Source organism: Aquila chrysaetos, chromosome 4 (genome assembly GCF_900496995.4).
Source record: "Aquila chrysaetos chrysaetos chromosome 4, bAquChr1.4, whole genome shotgun sequence".
Classification (NCBI taxonomy): Eukaryota; Metazoa; Chordata; class Aves; order Accipitriformes; family Accipitridae; genus Aquila; species Aquila chrysaetos.
This window is the reverse complement of record NC_044007.1, coordinates 26,075,149-26,094,224: the sequence shown is the minus strand read 5'-3', so window position 1 is coordinate 26,094,224 and position 19,076 is coordinate 26,075,149. Positions and strand designations below refer to the sequence as shown.

The following is a 19,076-nucleotide window of genomic DNA, read 5'->3' as shown; positions in this document are numbered from 1 at the left end:
AGTCCCCGAGGTCACACTCCCCCCCCGTCCCATCCCTCCCCCGGGAAACACTGCTCCTGCTCCTCTCTCTGCCCGCTTCGCTTGCGGAGCAGCGGGACGCGAGCGGCAGAGCAGCCCGGGAAGCAAGCTCTGGAACTGGGGAAGATGGGGCATTTGCCCGGATTTGCCGTACGCTTTGCCACGGGCGGGGCGGGCTCGCCCCGTCCCCGCCCACGGCTCTGACCGGCAGCGGGGACGGGCCGGGTCTCCACGTGGCGTGGGTGTGCGCGGCGGGAGCGCGGCGCGGTGCCGCTCCCGCTCCGTGGGGTGCTCCGCTCCGCTCCGCTCCGCTCGGCGGGATGGGCCAGGCGCGACGGGGCGGCCGCGGGCGGCTCCCGGTCCTGCTGCCGCCGCTGCTGGTCCTGCTGCCGCTGCTGGTCCTGCTGCCGCTGCTGGTCCTGCTGCCGCTGCTGCTGCCCTGCGGGGCGGCGGGGCTGGGGCGCGGCGGCGCTCCCCGCCTGCTCCGCTTCTCCGGCCGGGTGCCCGAGAACAGCCCGGCGGGGACGCCGGTGCGGGGCTTGCGGGTGCCGCTGCGAAGGCTGCTGGGCCCCGGGGAGCCGGCCGGGGAGTGGGCGCTGGAGGGGGACGGCGCCTCCCGCTTCTCCCTCCAGCGGCGGCCGGGCGGCGGCCGGGGGCTGCTGCTGCTCCGCACGGCCGAGCGCCTGGACCGGGAGGCGCAGCCCGAGTACGGGCTCCGGCTGCGGCGGCGGCGGCGGGCGGGCCGGTCCCCCCGGGAGGCGCTGCTGCGGGTCCGGGTCCTGGACCGCAACGACCACCGGCCGCGGCTGCCGCCGGCGCGGCCGCTGGAGGTGGACGAGCTGGCGCCGCTGGGCACGGAGGTGGCCCGGCTCCGCGCCTCGGACGGCGACGAGGGCGCCAACGCGCGTCTCACCTACCGCCCCTGGCCGCCGGGCGCCGGCAGCCGCCTGCTCTTCGTCGTGCCCCGCAGCGGGCAGGTGCTGACCGTGGGCTCGCTGCTGGGGCTGCGCCGGCTCCGCCTCTGCGTCGCGGCCCACGACCACGGCCGGCCGCGGCCGCTGCGCAGCCCCGCGCGGTGCCTGCGCCTGGCCGTGCGCGGCCGCCGCCCGGCGCCCGGCGAGGAGAGGCGGCGGCGGCGGGGGGCTCGCTCGCTGCCGCCGCCCGAGCGGCCGCCGGCGCCCGGCTCCCGGCGCTACACGGCCCGCCTGCCCCCCGGGGCGCGGGTGGGCGACACCGTCTTCACCGTCCCGCGGAGCCGCGACCGGGCGGCGGGCGGCTGGTTCGAGCTGGCGTCCCCCGGCGCCAACCCCGTGGGCGTCGACAGGGCCTCGGGGCGGCTCTACCTCCGGCGGGAGCTGCGAGCGGGCGGCCGGGCGGAGGTGCTGGTCAAGGTGCACCGCGGCGGCGGAGGAGGTAGGGGGACGGGACGGGACGGGACGGGGATGGGGATGGGGGGAGCGCATCTCCCCGCGGCGCTGCCCCGGGTGGGGCGGGACGGCCGCGAAACGGCCGGGCGGGGACGGAGGGTCGCCCCGAGGGAGGGGGGACGCTGAGCGGGCACGGCCGTGCCCTGCAGTTGCCACTCGAGGAGCTGCGGCCGCCCTCCGTGGGGCGTTGTGGCAGCTGCCCCCCAGCTGAGGCTGGGTTTGGTGGCGCGGGGGCTCTTCTCCGCTACCGAGAGAAGCTTTCGCCTCCTGCCTTTGAAGGGACAGATGGAACGTGTGGATAATGGCGGGTTTCTTGGTTGATGTTGTGTTGTGAGGAGGTCCTGTCACAGCAGGTTCACTTCTGTAGGACCGGAGGGGCCTGCTGGCGGGTTAATGAGCAGTTAAAGGGGGGAAGCACATCACAACAGACAGCTTGTCTTCTGGCGGGGGGAGTTACCGGAGGGCCTCCTCGGTTCCCTCCGGTCCTCCGTGGCCTGGGGAGGGAGAGGTGATGTTGCCCTGGGAGCGTGTGCTTACAGACCTGCATCCCCAGCCCACTGCGCTTGGAGATCCTTCTGCGACCGTTCGCTGAGCAGCCCTGAAATGGTGCTGGAGGCCAGCTACGGCAGTGGCAGAGCAGTGCACAGGAAGGGAAAGAAGCCGTTGCAAAATAGATGTCAATGAGCTTAGGACAAGAAAAAAAAAAAAAGATCTGAATCTGGAATCCTAGGCGTTGGTGTAGAGAACTAGATGGAGATACCGTTATGCCGCTGTGTAAATCCTCTGTACAGCAACAGCTTGTATACTGTATCTGGTTCTCCTAATAATACAGCCAAGAGAATGGCTAGACTTGTTAAACTTCTTAAACCCTGTTAAGCTTGAGGTGCGTAACGGCTACAAGAGCCACCCTTCCCATGTGTTACTTTCATCTTATTCAGAGGAAGTTTTATAGTGTGTTTGTAACTGTAGCCCGGGTCTCTGATAACGTTGCTGGTTATCATTTACTTAGGGTTTGTTTTTCATTTTTTTTCTTAGATGTTTACAATTTCACTACAGAGGGAATATTTACAGTTTCTGTAAATGGTGTTTACAGCCTCATGCTCAGGAAATGCGAAACATAGAGCTGGGAGGAAAACAAATGTGTTGAAGCGTGCTGGGGGTTGTGATCTTTACCATTGTGCACTGTGTGTAGTCTGAGAATCCCAGAGCCGCCTGCCTGAGAAACTTATTCTTGCAGGAATGGGCTGTGTTGTGCAAGTGAGAAACATTTAACATAATAAAAATGCTGCACGGTATTTCTAGGTACTAACTTTAAACAAGTTGCCCGATGTTGAAAGTAGAACTTCTCATTCAAGCTGAAGATGGAGTTGGAAAGGTGACGTGTTGGTTGACCATTTTGCTTATTTATAATGAAAGTAAATAACCTTGTGAGCAGCATTGTACAAATGATTAATCGTGTTGTCCTCTCCAGTCTGGTGCTGTACAGCATGTTTTTACCACTGTCTATGCACTGATAATGTATTGACAAGAGATGAGCCTCAGGGAGAAAGGAATTCGATGATCAAGTGGGACAAGGTCATTTTAGACACTCCTTTAAGCTACTTTGAAAATCAAATCTCATAACTTTGTACAGTAACAAACTTGGGATCTTTTTCTGGCTGCTTATTTACAGGAAGTTGATGAAACAGTGGGAGGCTTTGAGCATCCATTTTTAATCTGAAGAAACATGGTGAACTGTCTAAAGCAGAACAGAATTAACTTTGGTCTGCTCCTCATTTCTCCTCATGCCTCTTACTAAATATAATTAACAGCGGGTCACATAGTAATCAATATTATGGAACTATGTGCCGAACTTTTAATCCTCTCACTAATTGAAAAACAAAACTATTGGACCCTTATTAATTGCTATTGCTTATGTAAAAGTCGTGAATGGAAGTAGGTGTTTCACAGGTGCTGAAGGAGGCTGTAGCATAATGCTGTTCCTTGGGTGTAGTGTCTTATGGTAGAATATGATCAGTATTGAACCCTTATGACTCGCTGGGAGCAAACTACATTTTAAAACAGCATCTGTCAAATCTTGAAATTCCTGAAAATACAGCCTAGACTGCACACGGAAAGATTACGTGGTTTGAGTCCCTTGCACTTTCTTAAAAAACTTCCACCAGGATGCCTACTGGGAAGGGAAAACCTTTCAATCCACATAACACAGCTTCTGTAAAAACTAACAAGTAATCCATATATGTTGCTGGCTATGATTTCAAATCAAGATATAGCTTAGGGATTTTTTTTTTCATGGAGCCAGAAATGGCCCATTGCTTCCTGGCACCCCCTGACATTTTTAGAACAAAATAAATCTGACTCCAGAAACAGAAATCTGACCTGCCAAGGTCAGATTTGGAGGTCATACTATAGGCTGCTTTTTTTTTTTTCCCTCCTGGTATCAGACTGATTAAAACCATCTGTGGATACCATTGCTATGCCTTCAAATTCAGGTGCCGACAGAGAAAAAGCTTGCTTCACTTAAACGGTGAAACCATTTTAATGGCCAGTGATCATTAGACAAAACAGCAAGCTCCAGGATGAAGGTTATTGTGTTACCCTGTCTGTATGTATCTTTGGAAGAATCTTACTGTAAAAAAAGTTGATGTGAAAATATATAATGACCCGGAGGCAAGAAATAAGCGGCAAGAATTCTGATAAAGTCTATAGCTGAGAAACCAACAAAAAGCTTAAAAACCGAAGAGGTAAATGTAAAGTTTATGTTACACATATTCTTAGTAAGGTACGTAAGAAGCTATTTAAATGATGAGAAAGCCTTTATCATAACAAGTTAAAGAGAAAAGCAATAGGAGACCTTAAAAAGAGAATATTCAGCCCTTTATTCTTAATGTTAACATCTTACATCCTTTTATACAGCCTATGATTTCATATTTCTGAGTTTTCATTACATTACAACAGCAAGAAGGCATTTTAAAACCTGTTTTAGACCAAGATCAAAGCTGCACCATGCCAGAAATATCCCTGCATGCTCTCAGTGTTGTCTCGCGCTCCAGGAGCGGTGTGGTGTGTGGCAGGGTTTAAATTTTGTGTGCAGGCTGGCTGTAGCTTTGCATTCACAAAGAAGGTGAAAAATTGGCTGAAGATTTGTCTTTGCTGCCCGTGTGTGCAGTAGCACCTGCAATTGCCTTTTAGCTCTGATGGTCCCACTGGATAAGTCTACAGTACTATTGAGACCTTCCTTCCTAAAATTGGAGAGGTGGTGTATGAGTAGAAAACATGTTGAAGTGCTGGTGTATATTAAGAAATATGTCATGAAAATAATGCAAAGTGATCTCTGCAGGCTGGTCTGTCGAGCTTGCTGGTTGTGGTTAACCAAGGAGGGAAAATTGAAACCCACTGACATAGCTTTAGATGAGGCAGTTGGTACAGTCACATTGCCCAGCTGTTCTGCGGCTGTGGGCTCTTCATCCACAAGTTAATGTAGTGGTTTGTGGGCTTTCAAGGGAGTAAACACACCTATTTCCGTAACTGTGGTGATAAGGAAGTTACCTTGCCTTCAAGACATGGCCCTCTCTACCTAGTCCCACATGAGTCCAGTTGGTGCACTAGCATGTTACAAGGGGATACGATACCCCTTTAGGAAATGCTTTAGTGTTTCTTAATTAACAAAATACATAAGCATGTATCATAAAATGAAGTCCCAATATACTTATAGTCTGTGTGCTGCTCTTCAGAATTAATTTTCAGATGTCTCTGCTGCTGATGCATTGATCCATCTGTTAATTCACCTTAGGAGTATTGCTGAGAAACCGAATATGTTAATTTACAGAAACTTCACCTTCAGGAATCTCTCGTCAGTGTTTGGGGTGGAGCTGACCCATCATTTTCATGACAGCAGACTAGCTGTACTAACACTGCCCTCATACAACTTTTCTTAGGAGAGTTGGAGAAAAGAAATTCATAAAATTAAGGCTTTAATTTTGGAGGGGGGACCTGTGCTCTCCCATGAAGGCTCTCCCTGCTGTGAGAGCTCCTCCTCCCCCTCCAGCTTCTCCCAGTAAGGCTGACAGCATGTGCTGTAGCTGGGGCAAACACATGAACATCATAGGTGTTGCTGACCGTTCTGCTCATCGAGACCAAGCAAAAGCTGCTTTCTCTTTTCCTTTCCCTCAATGGGCACCTTTATTTGGGATGTCTGTCTTCTGGCCAGCTGCTGGCTGTCATAAAGCTCGTTGGAACAAACTCTCCACCAGATTCAAAAACTGCTTGGGCAGGAGAGAGGCAGCACAGTAGACAGCATGGCTGTGTAAATATCACTTCTTTAGGCTAAAAGGCATTTCTAAAAGTGATTATGAACTCTGGTTAAAGATTAATTATTGCTATAAGACATTTTCTTGGAAGTTTAAATACTCTTAAGTAGAATATTCTTACATATACTTTAGTTTGAGGAAAATTTCTGAAAGGCACAAAAATACACATGGAAAAGTTTTCATGAGGCATGTCCGTATGTATTTTAATTTTTTTTTAGATTCAATACTTCAGTGTTTGTAGGATACTGCTTAGTGGATGAGGACTGGATTGCAGGTACTTAGGGGACAGGGATGTTTTAGAGTTAGTTTATGAGATACTTAATACAGTGACCCAATCTTGTCTGATCCTCAGGTAGTACTGGAGTACGTGACTGACCACAACTACAAAACAAAGACTGGAATGTTCAAAAGCAGCTCGAATTTTAAAAATATCTGTTGTTAGTCAAGGATAATGGTTAGAAACTGGGGCACCAGTGTGTCTCACAACCACAGAGCATCTAGTTATTAAAAAGGCTGATGAACTGGCATTTATGATTTGCGAGGTGGTTTATGCAAAGCTGTCTTACAAAATCTGAGTGAGAGAAGTGAACAGTGCTTGAAAGAAAAAACCAAAACAAAACCAAAAACCCAAGAAAAAAACAACCAAAACAAGGAGACATTTTCATCTAATATCATGACAGTATTAGATGACAGTAGGTGGATTTGGTTGTCTGTAGCTTTCAAGGGGCATAAAAGGTGCCTCTCAGTGCTTCAGCCATCATGCTTGTGGTTTAAGTAGCTCCGCAGGGGGGGTTCACCCCAATTCTAGGCCTGTTGACTTGCAGAGGTGTCAGTGATGACAGCCGTGGCTTTTTCTCTGCTCCCCCAGAAGAGCAGGAGGCCTTGTCTCCCTGTCCTCTTCGCTGGAGCCTCATCAAGGGGATGGGGCTGCTAGCTAAGGGAAATGTTCATCATTGTCAGTGGCTTATCTTTAAATCACTCTGTGTTGGGCAGGAGGTGTGAAGTGTAGTATCCTTAAACTCGAAGGCTTGCAGTTTCCGATTAGTCTTGTGTTTTCTTTCGTCTTCCTGCACAAATCCCCTTTGTTTTCCTTCCCTTGATCTTTCCCGAGGCTCCCCAGATCTGTCATACATTTGAGAAACTAGAGTGTGAGCTGCGCGTTGTAACCCCTGGTGACTGTAATGTTAAACATAAAAAAAAAAAGAAAAACATTTCTTGGGGCAAGCAGAGAGTCTGGTCTCTGCTACAGATCTTGGAAATAGGTAGTGGTTCCCCCATCTTCACGCTGAAGTGCAGTGTTAAGGCATCGTGCTCTGTCAGTGGTGTTTGTTGGGGTGGCTGCTGCCTGCTGTCATGCTTTGTGTAAGCTGCTGCCTGCGAAGCATTTTACCCTGCTGCCTCCACAAATGACCTGTCTGTGGGGGGCTCTGGAGTCAACGTAAGCCTAAATAAGTAAGTCTTTATTTTTTTTCTTTTTGCTTCTGCCAAAAAACACTGATATTTTCAGTCTTCAGTATATCCAATTACATTTTGTAAAAAATTACTTTTGTAAATTGTAATTTATAAGGAAAGTTGCAAATTTATAGCACAAGCATTTATAGTATTTCTATTATATTTATATATATATATACACACAAGATATTTTCTATCTCAAACATAATTTTGTATGATATTTGAGATGGAAGTTTATTAACTTATTCAGTGCCTCAGGTGTGTTCTGGCAATTACATTCCTTTTTACTTTGAGGAAATACAGGTCATTTGAAACTAATTTTGTGGTTTGGTCCTGAAGATGACAAGGGTTTCTTAGCCATGGTAGTAACCATTTCTCAGGTGTACATTTCCTGGTGAGGGTTCAATAGCGAGCCAAAGCTCCTGTCGTCTTGCCCTGCCACTGAGGGGTAACAGTGTGGCCTGACAGCGTGATGAGGGGCTGTGTGGGCATCCTCCCTTGATGTAACAAAACCTCCTCTTTCAAGCTAGGTGGTTTAGAAATGTCTTCGCATACCATGCTGTCTCTTTTACATTCAAATGATTCATTTTGCCAGAAGGGATATAAGCAAAACAAAACCTACCAGGTTTTATGCACATTTTTTACTTCTTCCCAACATCAGTCCCATCAAACCCACATCAGTCAGTGCAGCTCTAATCCTCATCTCAGGAAAAGAAAATTACTTCTATCACATTTCCTCCTTCCCTTTAGGGAGGAAAATAAACAATTAAAGGCACGCAGAGTTGACAGAAGCTTGCAAGAACAGCCACTTGCAGTTTAAAAACCATTTCCCGTTCTTTCTTTGCTTTCATGCTCTTGTCCAAGGATGGTGCAGGCATATCTGCTCTGATCTGCTGAAGTGTGTTTAGCTCTCAAAGACGGAAAGTAAGCAGGCCTTCATTGCATAGATGGCTGTGTGGTGAGTTCCCCCATCCTTGCACTTGCTACATCCTAACCCTTTTACTTAGGTTCCTCTTAGCTGGTGGTTGGTTGACATCCCTTTCATGCCATCCCTGACACGCCTTTCTTACATGTAAGCGAGCGGTAAAGCTAAAGCCTTGGGGATACACTAGTATGTCCAGGAAAATCAGCCCCCTTAATATTCTCTCCTAGATTGATCATACCAAGACTCTTTTTCAAATGTGTGGTGTGGAGGCCAGGTATTTTATCCTGTTGATAGTCTTGTTTCACAGGCTATAGAGCCTGCTTTCCTGATTATTTCCTCCTTTTCAGTGAATGATTTGTATTGACAAAATGGGTGAGCTGTAACATCACTGGGTGATGTTGCATTTTGATTTAATAGGATGCTGTGGTTTTGTCAGTGGAACAAAATAAAACACTATTGATTTCAGAGGCTTGATCTGTTAATGCCTTTGCAGTTACGACAGTTGAAGAAACAATGCATTGCTGGGAAAAAAACCTACTTTATCAAGACTGGTTTTGTTTCACTGACTTGTTTCAAGTCAATGCAATAATTTTCCATAGTATTTGATTGCCATGTGTCTATAACACCTTAAAATCCTTGAGTTTCTCATGCCTGGTGTGTGTGCAAAGAGGAGACAGCTACCAGAACAGAAATGTCTGCGCTGCTGAGTAGTGATGGCTCAAAGTGCTGCTTCTGAATGGCTTTTTCTGAATGATGGGGCCGAATAGTGGTTGACTGGCCTCCTGTTAGTCTCTGGTGCATGTTCAACACTGGGTTTTTTGGAGTTTGGGACTTGCTTGAACTTAGACCTGACCAATATAACAATCTTTTCTTCATAGAATCATAGAATCACTTAGGTTGGAAGAGACTTTTAAGATCATCAAGCCCAACCATTAACCTAGCACTGCCAAGTCCACCACTAAACCATGTCCCTAAGTGCCACATCTACAGATCTGTTAAATACCTCCAGGGATGGTGACGCAGCTACTTCCCTGGGCAGCCTGTTCCGATGCCTGACAACCCTTTTGGTAAAGAAATTTTTCCTAATATCCAATCTAAACCTCCCCTGGCAAAACTTGAGGCCATTTCCTCTCATCCTATCACTTGTTACTTGGGAGAAGAGACCAGTACCCACCTCGCTACTTCCATTCATTCCCTGCCAGAATTAGAGCTCTGATGTCTGTATGCAGACAACCCGGCCTGTTTTGTCAGCATGCTTGCAGGTTGCTTCAGTTTAAGTTTTGCTCACTTGAACAGAGAGAACAGCTCTGCTCTTTCGAGGCTTCAAAGCAGAAATAAATGCTGAGGGACTGAAGGAGTGAGCCAGGTCTCAGCTGCAGAAAGATGTTCCACCTGATAGCTGAAGTGTGATTCCACCTGCTGCCGTACCACAGCCCTCCAGGTTTGGCCTTACCCTGTGTTCTTCCTTTCATGTGTGGTGCTGTCTGTTTCTAGATTGGTGTTCACTCCTTCCCTCACTTCTTAACCTTTAAGTGAACAGCAAAAACACAAGGTCCAAGGAATGTTTAAGCTAGAAATTCCCTCAGGCTGCTGGGGAACAAGTGACACGTGAACATGTAAGCTTCAGAAATCAATGAGATGCCAAAGCTGAAGAGCAGGGGGATTAAAGTATGATGGAAAGGATTTAACCGTCTTGCTGGTACTGTGCCCCTGCCTAGAGTCAGGCTGTGCTATACCAAAGTGATTGCTGGCAGATATTTGTCTAGTCAGGTCTTAAGGATCTCATTGATGGATGCTCTCTCACCTCTCCAGCCACTATCAAGTGCTCTATTATCCTTATAAGTCAAAAATTGCTGGGGGATTTCCACCCCCCCCCCCCCCCCCCCCCCCCGCTGCTTCTTTCCTAACATCTAACGCAAATCTTCTCCTTGGCAATGAGAGTTTGTTATTTTTTGGTTCATGGCATAGGGAACAGCTGGCTGACTTCATACATCAGTCCTTTGGCATCTTATAGTCCTGTTAGCATGTCCCCTGCAGTCTCCTGAACATCTCCAGGTCTTTCCACCTTTCTTGACAGGCCGTATTTTCTGGTTGTGCTCTTTGCTCTTCTCTGCCAGCTGCTCCACATCTTTCTTGAAATCCAGTCCCCAGAACTTTAGTTCAGTGGCACAGGTTGCTCATGAATGTTGTGGAGTCTCCCTCCTTGGAGACAGTCAAAAGCCATGTGGACACGGTCCTGAGCAACCCGCTCTAGGTGGCCCTGCTTGAGCAGGGCGGTTGGGCCAGATGAGCTCCAGAGGTCCTGCCAACCTCAGCCACCCCATGAGGCTCTGATCTGAGGCTTTGCTAGTGTCACAATTTTACGAAGGTTCAGCGAGGGCTGAATATGAGCCGGCAGTGTGCCCAGGTGGCCAAGAAGGCCAACAGCATCCTGGCCTGCATCAGAAATAGTGTGGCCAGCAGGAGCAGGGAGGTGATCGTCCCCTGTACTCAGCACTGGTGAGGCCGCACCTCCAGTACTGTGTTCAGTTTTGGGCCCCTCGTTACAGGAAAGACATTGAGGTGCTGGAGCGTGTCCAGAGAAGGGCAACGAAGCTGGTGAGGGGCCTGGAGCACAAGTCTTATGAGGAGCGGCTGAGGGAACTGGGGCTGTTCAGTCTGGAGAAAAGGAGGCTGAGGGGAGACCTTATCGCTCTCTACAACTACCTGAAGGGAGGTTGTAGTGAGGTGGGTGCTGGTCTCTTCTCCCAAGTAACGAGTGATAGGATGAGAGGAAATGGCCTCAAGTTACGCCAGGGGAGGTTTAGATTGGATATTAGGAAAAATTTCTTTACCAAAAGGGTTGTCAGGCATTGGAACAGGCTGCCCAGGGAAGTGGTGGTGTCACCATCCCTGGAGGTATTTAAAAGACGTGTAGATGTGGTGCTTAGGGACATGGTTTAGTGGTGGACTTGGCAGTGTTAGTTTGGGCTTGATGATCTTAAAGGTCTTTTCCAACATAAGTGATTCTATGATTCTTTTTAAATACACATTTCAGAGAGGAGGTAGGTGAAGTTTTTGTAAAAGTCCAGAAAATTATTGTTAATTTGAACAACATGTATATTTCCCCTGACGTGGTGTCCTGAACTCAGTGAAATTTATTTCCTTTTCTGTCTTTTTTAAAGCATAAAGCTCTGGTTTAGATCTGACATTTTGATGTGGTGGTGGTTCTTACAGCAGGATTAGGACATCATTATTGATTGGTATTTAACACTTGGATTGTCCCTACATGGGACAATATTGAGAAATAAGCCATATAATTATAATTCTTTGAAATAATTCTCTAGGTTTCACTAAATGGGAAAAATGGTTGACTAGATATTCATCTCCACAGAAGTTAGAACTGCCTGAATTAGACCAATGAATGAACAAAAATATTTTTAAAGCCGCATGCCTACAAGTTTTCATTCTGTTACTTGACCCTAGCAAAATGACACTGTCTATAGTTGGGTTAATTAAGACATGTGTTTCTCAGCCCTCCCTCTTGGCTATGGATAAAATACTGACCGCTACAGCTGCTCTTGTGAGCCACTAGCTTGTGCGAAGGGTTGTGCCTTGTCTTACACCAAGCAATACAGAGAAAAAATTCTTTCGGAGCATGTTTAACAAATGTTCCCATGTATGCAACGTTGGTACATTAGAAAACCAGAAACCATGTAATCTAAGAATTTCCTCTAGCTAAAGAAACCATGTCTTAAATTATTTTAAAGACTTTAAAACACCCGCAAAAATTCAATGAAGTCTTTTCCCTCCTGGGAATGATTACCTCTGGTAAATTTGTCCAGCACTTATTTTTACTGTGGGGTAAGGCTGCTTGCAAATGCAGGTCTTTTGTGTCAGCATATGTCTGTATCTGTGGATAGTCTTTTATTTAGTATTGGATCCTTGAGGTCTACAGTTAAAATTTGTTTGGAATTTCTAGCTTATTTCTTGCCTTTGGTGCTGGTTTTGTCCACATGGTGCTGCGGTCCTCTTCCATCCTATGTGAAATGTGGCCTTCCTAAAGGCAGAGATCAAGGATTTCCTGTATGAGACATATGTCCACCCGGGTGGGTGTTTCTTTTGATAGCAGTGTAGTCCTTAACAGAACTGCAACCTCAGTGCAGTTTGTTGAAGTATGCGATCATATTTTATCAGGCAGAAAATGTGCTTTTCTCATATGTACTTTTCTACTTCTCCCCCCCCCCCCCCATTTAGTTTCTTTTTTTTTATTTGAACTTATTTTATCTATTCAATAATGTATTCATTTTGATTTGAAGACAAATCTCAAGACCACCTCTGGAAAATTTCTTTGAGAAGCTCCTATGTACCTTCAGCATCTGTTAGCAAGTTGCTGTGAGTTCAAAAGGTTTGAATTTTGCTCTCCCAAGAGGTACAAATATTGTGATTAAATCACTATAGGTTCTTTGCGGTAGAAGGTTCCTTCTCTTTCTTCTCTGTGGACAGCCCTTCTGCACGTCAGGGGTTCACCCCTTCTTTTGGGCTGGCACTAGCAGTGGCATAGCCACCCCAGGAGCAGATCTGGGGTGATTCCTAGAGCTGTCCCACTGGTGGTCAACCCTGCTACCTGAAAGCCATCAGACTGTGCTACTGGTCGGAGATCAGAGGGGATCTAGGTCAGATGCTCAGTGGTGTGGGTCCTTCCAGGCTGCTCCCAAGTCTGACAGTCCAAGGTTGGCAGATGCAATCGTCTGCACCCGTTGTTTTAGGTATCGGAGGTCACTTCTAAGCTGCAAAAGCAGTACAGGCGCAGTCAATGTATGTGTCATTTTTCTCCAGGGTTTCAGGTTGGAGGTGCTTGCTGCCAAACCCAGATCCTCCATGCCCAGTAGAGAGCAGTTTGTGCTGTGCTTCCCCTGCCAATACGTAGGGCTTGCTTTCTCCCTGGCACTGGATACAGCTGCTGGCTGACCTGCCCCTTTGCTTGCTGCTCCCTGCAGGAGCAAAGCCCAAGGCTTTGCCCTGGGGCGGGCGTTTTATTGCAAAGCTGGTGTTTCACTCAGATGCAACCAGATGGGATGCTGGGGACAGAAGAGGGAAGGCACATCTGCCTTTCCTTGAATATCCAGTGGTTTGAGAAAATTAAACAAATTTGCATTTGAGCTGGAAGAATTTTAGGGAGTTTTGATTGCTTACCACTTCCACGGATTTTTAAGAGAAATATTTTAATAAGCCCTAAACCTGATTTGGCAAAACTGGTAACATTTATGCTGAATTTGTTGCAAATAAAAAAGCCAAGTTTCACCCGAGTCTGGATAAGTACACACTTAAAACTGTGTCATGGCAAGTGGTGTAACTGACATAGTATTTAATATGCATATCTAACTCATTAAAAGCTATTATTGAAAGTATTTTTAATTAGTTGTTAGTTGCACTTAATGCACATCAAGCTACAAAGTCCGTATCTGTACTTAATTTTTTGTGCATGTGATAGGATGAATGTGATGGGCAATTCAGTTTGTTTACAAATACTAATGGATAAGGTCTTTAAACATTCCCAACTAAAGTTTGTGAACAAGCTGTCTAGAAATCCGTGCATCTTTTGCAGATAATGACTGGTACCTCTGCCACGTGACACTCCTTGCCCCAGAAGAGGAACTTCTGTCCTGGGGCATGTACCCATACCCCTACCTGGCACGTGTTGATCCAGATGCCCGAAAAGGCACTCTCATCTACCAGCTTGTTGCATATTACAGTAACAATGAAAACACCAGTGCTGGGATAACTTACACACTCGTTGCAGGTAGGTCTATTCTGAAAAAAATGGTAAAATTCTGTTAAGGTGCAGAATTTTCTTAACAATTTCCCATTTTATCATTTTGTTGATAGATTTTTCCATTGGGCAATCCTAAAAGATACAGCAGGCACAGCAAACAGAAGCTGGAGGTGCTTTAAGTAAAACAGTTATGTGGATGGGAATCTTTCTTGCTGCCACTTTCTTTGCTTTACTTCTATTTTGAAATTGATTGCAGCCTTACTGTTAGCTTAAGGCTCTATATCTCACCCGTTCTCGTCTTTTTTACACTGCATGTTTTCAACAGAGCACAGTGTGAGTGAAAGATAAGGTGCACAACTGGAGAGGAAAAAAGAAGTGCATGCAAGGACATAGGTAGATGATTGGAGGATAGCTTACCTTAAAATAGTGAAGATGCAAATGTTCTTGCTGTGGGGCATTTTTCAGAGCAGATTTGTGCATATATTGATAGGTGGTGAAGAGCGATTCCGAGTTGATAAGGATACTGGCATTATCATGACGACTGGCTTGCCTTTGACGTGGAACAAGGAGTACATGGTTACTGTGGAAGCCACCGATGAGTATGGCAACAAAAGCCCTTATGCCTCCATTTCCATCCTGGCGGGCTCCCGACCTCCGCAGTTCACTAACATGTCCTACAGTGTGTTTGTCCCTGAAAATACTCCAGCAGGAGAAAAGTAAGTTGTACTTTGTTAGGCGAGCTCCCTGCCTGCAGTCTGAGAAAAACTTCACAGAGCACAATAAAGTGAAATTTTTGTGTTGTTGCTTGTCAGGGCTATGCATATGTGTTTGCCTGTTACACTTTAAAAATAGCGTTGTGCTTTCTAAAAGAACTTATGGCTTTTCTGGTGTTTGAGAGTCTCCAGTGTGGCACATGGTGTAGTCTGGGATGCTGGAATTCTGCTGAAATTATTATTTTAATGCTCTTGGGGCCTTACTGATTGCATTGTGAATTAAAACAGCCAAACTCCAGGCTATGCATCTCCTGAGCACTTCAGATATAAATGAGTGCTTGAAAAATACTGCCTTTTAGTTAACCAGATTTGGAGTTGTTTGTATCCCGTTTGACTTGTATTTAAATTTTTAGAAAGGCAAGCCATTGCCAGACTCTTGAGATAACAACGCCCATGTGAAGTGCAAATAGATAGAGCTAAGTCTCCAAGGAGCTCTGCCATTGCGTGAAGAGTAGCTAAGCCAAGCCACAGTGGGCAGATGTTGCTGAGCTGGCTTTGGTTTTACTGTCACTGTTCAGCTGCTTGAGAGCAGCATGGGCTTTTAAGGCACCAGGTAGCAGGTGGAGCAGTGCCATAGGGCCTTTAAGGAGTAGGAAGCCTCAAAATAAGCTGATGAAGTAGGAAAAATTGCTGGAGATATGCCACTTACTCCTTATAAGAGACTGAATGAGGAGGAGGGAAATTTTTCTCCTTCCCTGGAGCTTTCACTGAGATGGGCTTAAAGTGTATTGTCACGCTGGCCAGAGACTAGTGTGAGAGATGGAGCTTCAAAACATAAGTCATGGTAGGGAGGCAAACATTCATTTCGTGCCCTGCCAAGGCAGACAGCAGGATCTGGAAAGGCCCTGTGCTTCATGGGTTTCCCATCCATCTCTGAACCTGTTCCTTTTCTGAGTATACAGCTTCAAAGAAAGTCAAAAGTACAGTAGCTCAGTTATCTCTGTAACTGAAGCTAAGCCAGTAACTGCTGTCAAGTATTTGGAAGGGTACAATGGGGAAGAAAAAGATGTTTTCATGTTAGTGGGGGTTGAAATGGGTTGTTATCCCAGCCCTGCTATGTCAGGGGATCAGTTTGGTGAGAGAAGAGAGGGTAGGTGGGCTCCCTGTAGCATGGGGATTTCCAGTCTGAATACAAAGCCGAGTCCAGCATTGACAGAGAGTGAGCAATTCACCTTTCCTCATCCTCATCTTCCTCTTCTAGGTGCTCAGGAGACAGCTTTTTGTTGTTGTTTTGAAGCAAAGGGTTATTCTCTCATTCTTTACAGAGTAGCAGTTGTTGAGGCTGTTTCTTTCCAGAGCCAGCCTCTTTCGTACACTCTGCTGACGAACCCCAGCGGGCTCTTCCGGGTGAGGCAAGAGAGTGGAGAGCTCAGCCTGACCCACCCCGTGGACTACGAGAGTGAGCACCACCTCTATCACCTCTTACTGAAAGCCATGGAAGTTGAGAGCACTCTTAGCAGTGTGACTGAGGTATGTGGATCACTTCACTTCCTACCCACTGTCCCTGCAATCCTTGTTACCTCATTAGCGGGACCAGTTATGCACGTGGATAGCCTAGAGAACTTGTGAAGATGCTTGGGAGAGAGGAGGCCTTATGGTCCAGGCAGAAGGCTGGGCTCTGAGCTGGGTTCAGATTTAGGCTCTGCGAAATACCTCTTGTTACTCCTCTTTGGCTTTGCCTCCCATCTGCGTGGAAGTGGAGGAGATAATACTTCTCTGTGTTACAGGAGTAGTGTGAGAAAAAGTTTAGCATCGGAGGTGTAAGGACAGGATGGCAGCAAAAGCAATGACTGCCCAGGCAGTGTCCAGAATGAGGTACCCGTTTTCCAAAGTGTAGAAACTAAAATCCTCTCTCAGCATGTCCTTTTGTCTCAGGTCATGGTCCATATCACCGATGAAAATGACTGTTCTCCCGAATTCCAGCACTCCATTTACAGCAGAGACAACATTCCTGAAACCATTCCTGTCGGCACGTCTCTACTGCAAGGTGAGGACCATCCCGGTACCTTTTATTTCAGTCTTGCCATGGACCTGCTAGTTTGTGTTACATGTTCTCACCGTGAGGAAGTGCTGGCTCTTCCACAGCAGGCACTGCCTTTGTAAGATGTGGATGGTAGCTTTCCTGGAGGTCTGTAGATGGCTTTTAGGTACCCTGGAAGTTGAGTTGTGAGTGTCTTCAGGCGAGGATCACTGTGGTGTGCCCAAGGAGGGTTCTTGTGGTAACCCAAGAGCAGTTAAGGCAGCTGACAGGTAGCGATTTACTGGATTGACGTAGCTTGTTTCCTTTAAATCTTATGGCTGTCTTTTAAGTCAGCTTGGTGATCTTTTTGTGTCCTGGAAGCAGCTACAACTTGGTTTTTTTTTCTTAATGTGTTAAGAAAAAAAGCAGGTTTTTAAATGGGCAGCTAGTTTTATCAAATAGGTATTAACACTGTATAATTGACTACAAAGTGTTAAAGGAGAAAACTTTGGAAAACCTGTGAACTTTTATACTTCTGGTTGTGGCTTACCAGCCATCATTCCAAGTTTGTTGTGTTTAAGATGGCCATGTATCACTTGCACATAAACCTGAGTGCACAGATGACATTTTTAGAGGCTAGAATCCTGTGGAAAGATCAGAGCTGTTGGAAATAATTTTAAGCCAGAGGTTCCAACCAAAACTTCAAGATCACTCTCAAAATATTGTGGTTGCATAAGTAAGGACTGAACTTGGATGATGCTGCACCTCTTGTCTTAGTCTTCAGAGCCCAACAGACAAGGAAAAAAAGTCCATTCTCCAACCTGTTTTACTGGTGTCAGTTAAATGCCTTCAAAGATGTCTTGAGATCTGACGTAGTCTGTTGTGATGTGATACATGCCACGGGTGTGTTCTGCCTAAAACTCAGAGAACACTTACAGGCTTGCTGTCAGTATTCAAACTGGAAGTAGTGTCAGGTACTGGGGTAGGTAATGGGAACACTGGCTGAGAACTCAGGGGGGTTATGAACTGTGTGAGAAATGGGTAAGTGCCAAGGCAAGACTTAGCAACAATGCACATGTCTAAGATGTGTCTTTTGATGACAATGATGTAAATTTCCTGAATTTGAAGCTGAACGTGTGCAGGTTGCAGTGGTGTTAAGAAGCTTAGCTTCCCTTGTGTAGTGACGTGCTGATAACAAGGCTGCAGGGCCTGTTTTCTCTAAACACTTATCAAGAGAGTTCAGAGTTTGCTGTGGCTTATTTTTTGGTTTAAGGGCTCTTTGGAAGAAATAAGTTGATTGGAATGATCAACTCCTAAAAATTCTTAGGTATGTGATTTTTGTTACAAAAATGAATATTTTTCTCTCCAGGAGGCTTGTAAAGCTGATCAAAATTCACCCAGTTGTGGGGCAGAAAAGTACGCCCCGTGCCCAAAGCAAGCAGAACAGCAAAGCTGTGCAGTACGGTTTGCAATTGCGTTCTGTTTGGTTGTCTTTCCACACAGGGTACATTTCAAGAGGAAGAGGCTTCTTAAATAAGAAAATGCGAGGTGGAAGTATAGTGACAGTCAGTAAAAATGGGTGGGTGAATGCTCACTTGGTGTTCAAGGGCAGATCAGTGTTGGTAGTGGCTGCAAGGAAGTGGTATGTGCTGTAGCCTGTACCCTGTGCTGGATGAGTACTGTGCCACTAACCCTGACTGCCAAAGCAAGTATCATCTCAGGAAAAGCAGCTCTTACCCTGGCTATAGTTCCTTGAGAGGTGGGATGTCGCAATCTTAGGTTGTCCCACAAACAAAAAGAAATGCAAATTCAAGACAGCCTTTGCCATTCTGTGGCTGATTGGGTTGCTATCAATGAATGAAAAGGGTACCATGATATATGCCATTTGTTAAAACTGTGGGTGATGTAAATGTAGATTTTAGTTGTCAACCATTTTTATTTCAACACACTCAGAAGTCTGGCTTGTATCATGTTTGTAGTGCTGATGCTACGCTAGCTGAGTCAGTCTGTCTACTTAGTTGTTACGGGCAGATTTCTGCTCACTGCATGTGCTTTAAGAGGTCTGGACGCAAACAAGCTATGATCTGAAAAGCATGGAGGTACGCTCTCAGCAGGGATTAGTGTGCTCCTTCAGCTGCACCACTGTGCCAGCAGAGCAAGGCTTAGAGTTGTAGCTGGCAACTTTGTGCTAACATACTAGGCTTTGAGCTTGGAGTTAGCTTGCACTAAGCTAGGTCAGAGCATGGGCAGAGCCAGCACAGACCTGCTTGTGGCTGCTGTATGGTCCTCAAAATACCTTTGCAATGAAGATCTGTTTGCAGGATGGAACAAAATGGAAAGGGAATGGAATTCCCTGTTGCTATTGGGAAGTAAGACATGTTTTTGTCATGTACAAGTAAGCGTCACGTTCCCAATTTGCCAGAAGACATCTGGGGGGGGAAAAGGTATGATCCTTA

At 46.6% G+C, this 19,076-nt stretch overlaps 1 protein-coding gene across 2 annotated transcripts in view; it reads left to right on the top strand.

Annotated features, from left to right (window-relative positions):
• The first annotated feature begins 323 nt into the window (after positions 1-323).
• Positions 324-19,076, top strand: part of LOC115340515 (neural-cadherin-like) — a 56,974-nt gene continuing 38,221 nt past the window's right edge. Inside the window, exons 1-5 of one of the 2 annotated variants that reach the window (XM_030012195.1) lie at positions 324-1,431; positions 13,720-13,914; positions 14,378-14,603; positions 15,926-16,130; positions 16,536-16,647. In XM_030012195.1, the coding sequence (XP_029868055.1) occupies positions 339-1,431; positions 13,720-13,914; positions 14,378-14,603; positions 15,926-16,130; positions 16,536-16,647 (1,831 nt within the window). In that variant the 5' untranslated portion in view covers positions 324-338. Of the gene's footprint in view, positions 1,433-13,717; positions 13,915-14,377; positions 14,604-15,925; positions 16,131-16,535; positions 16,648-19,076 lie in introns of both variants that reach the window. The other variant, XM_030012196.1, reaches the window with a different exon arrangement.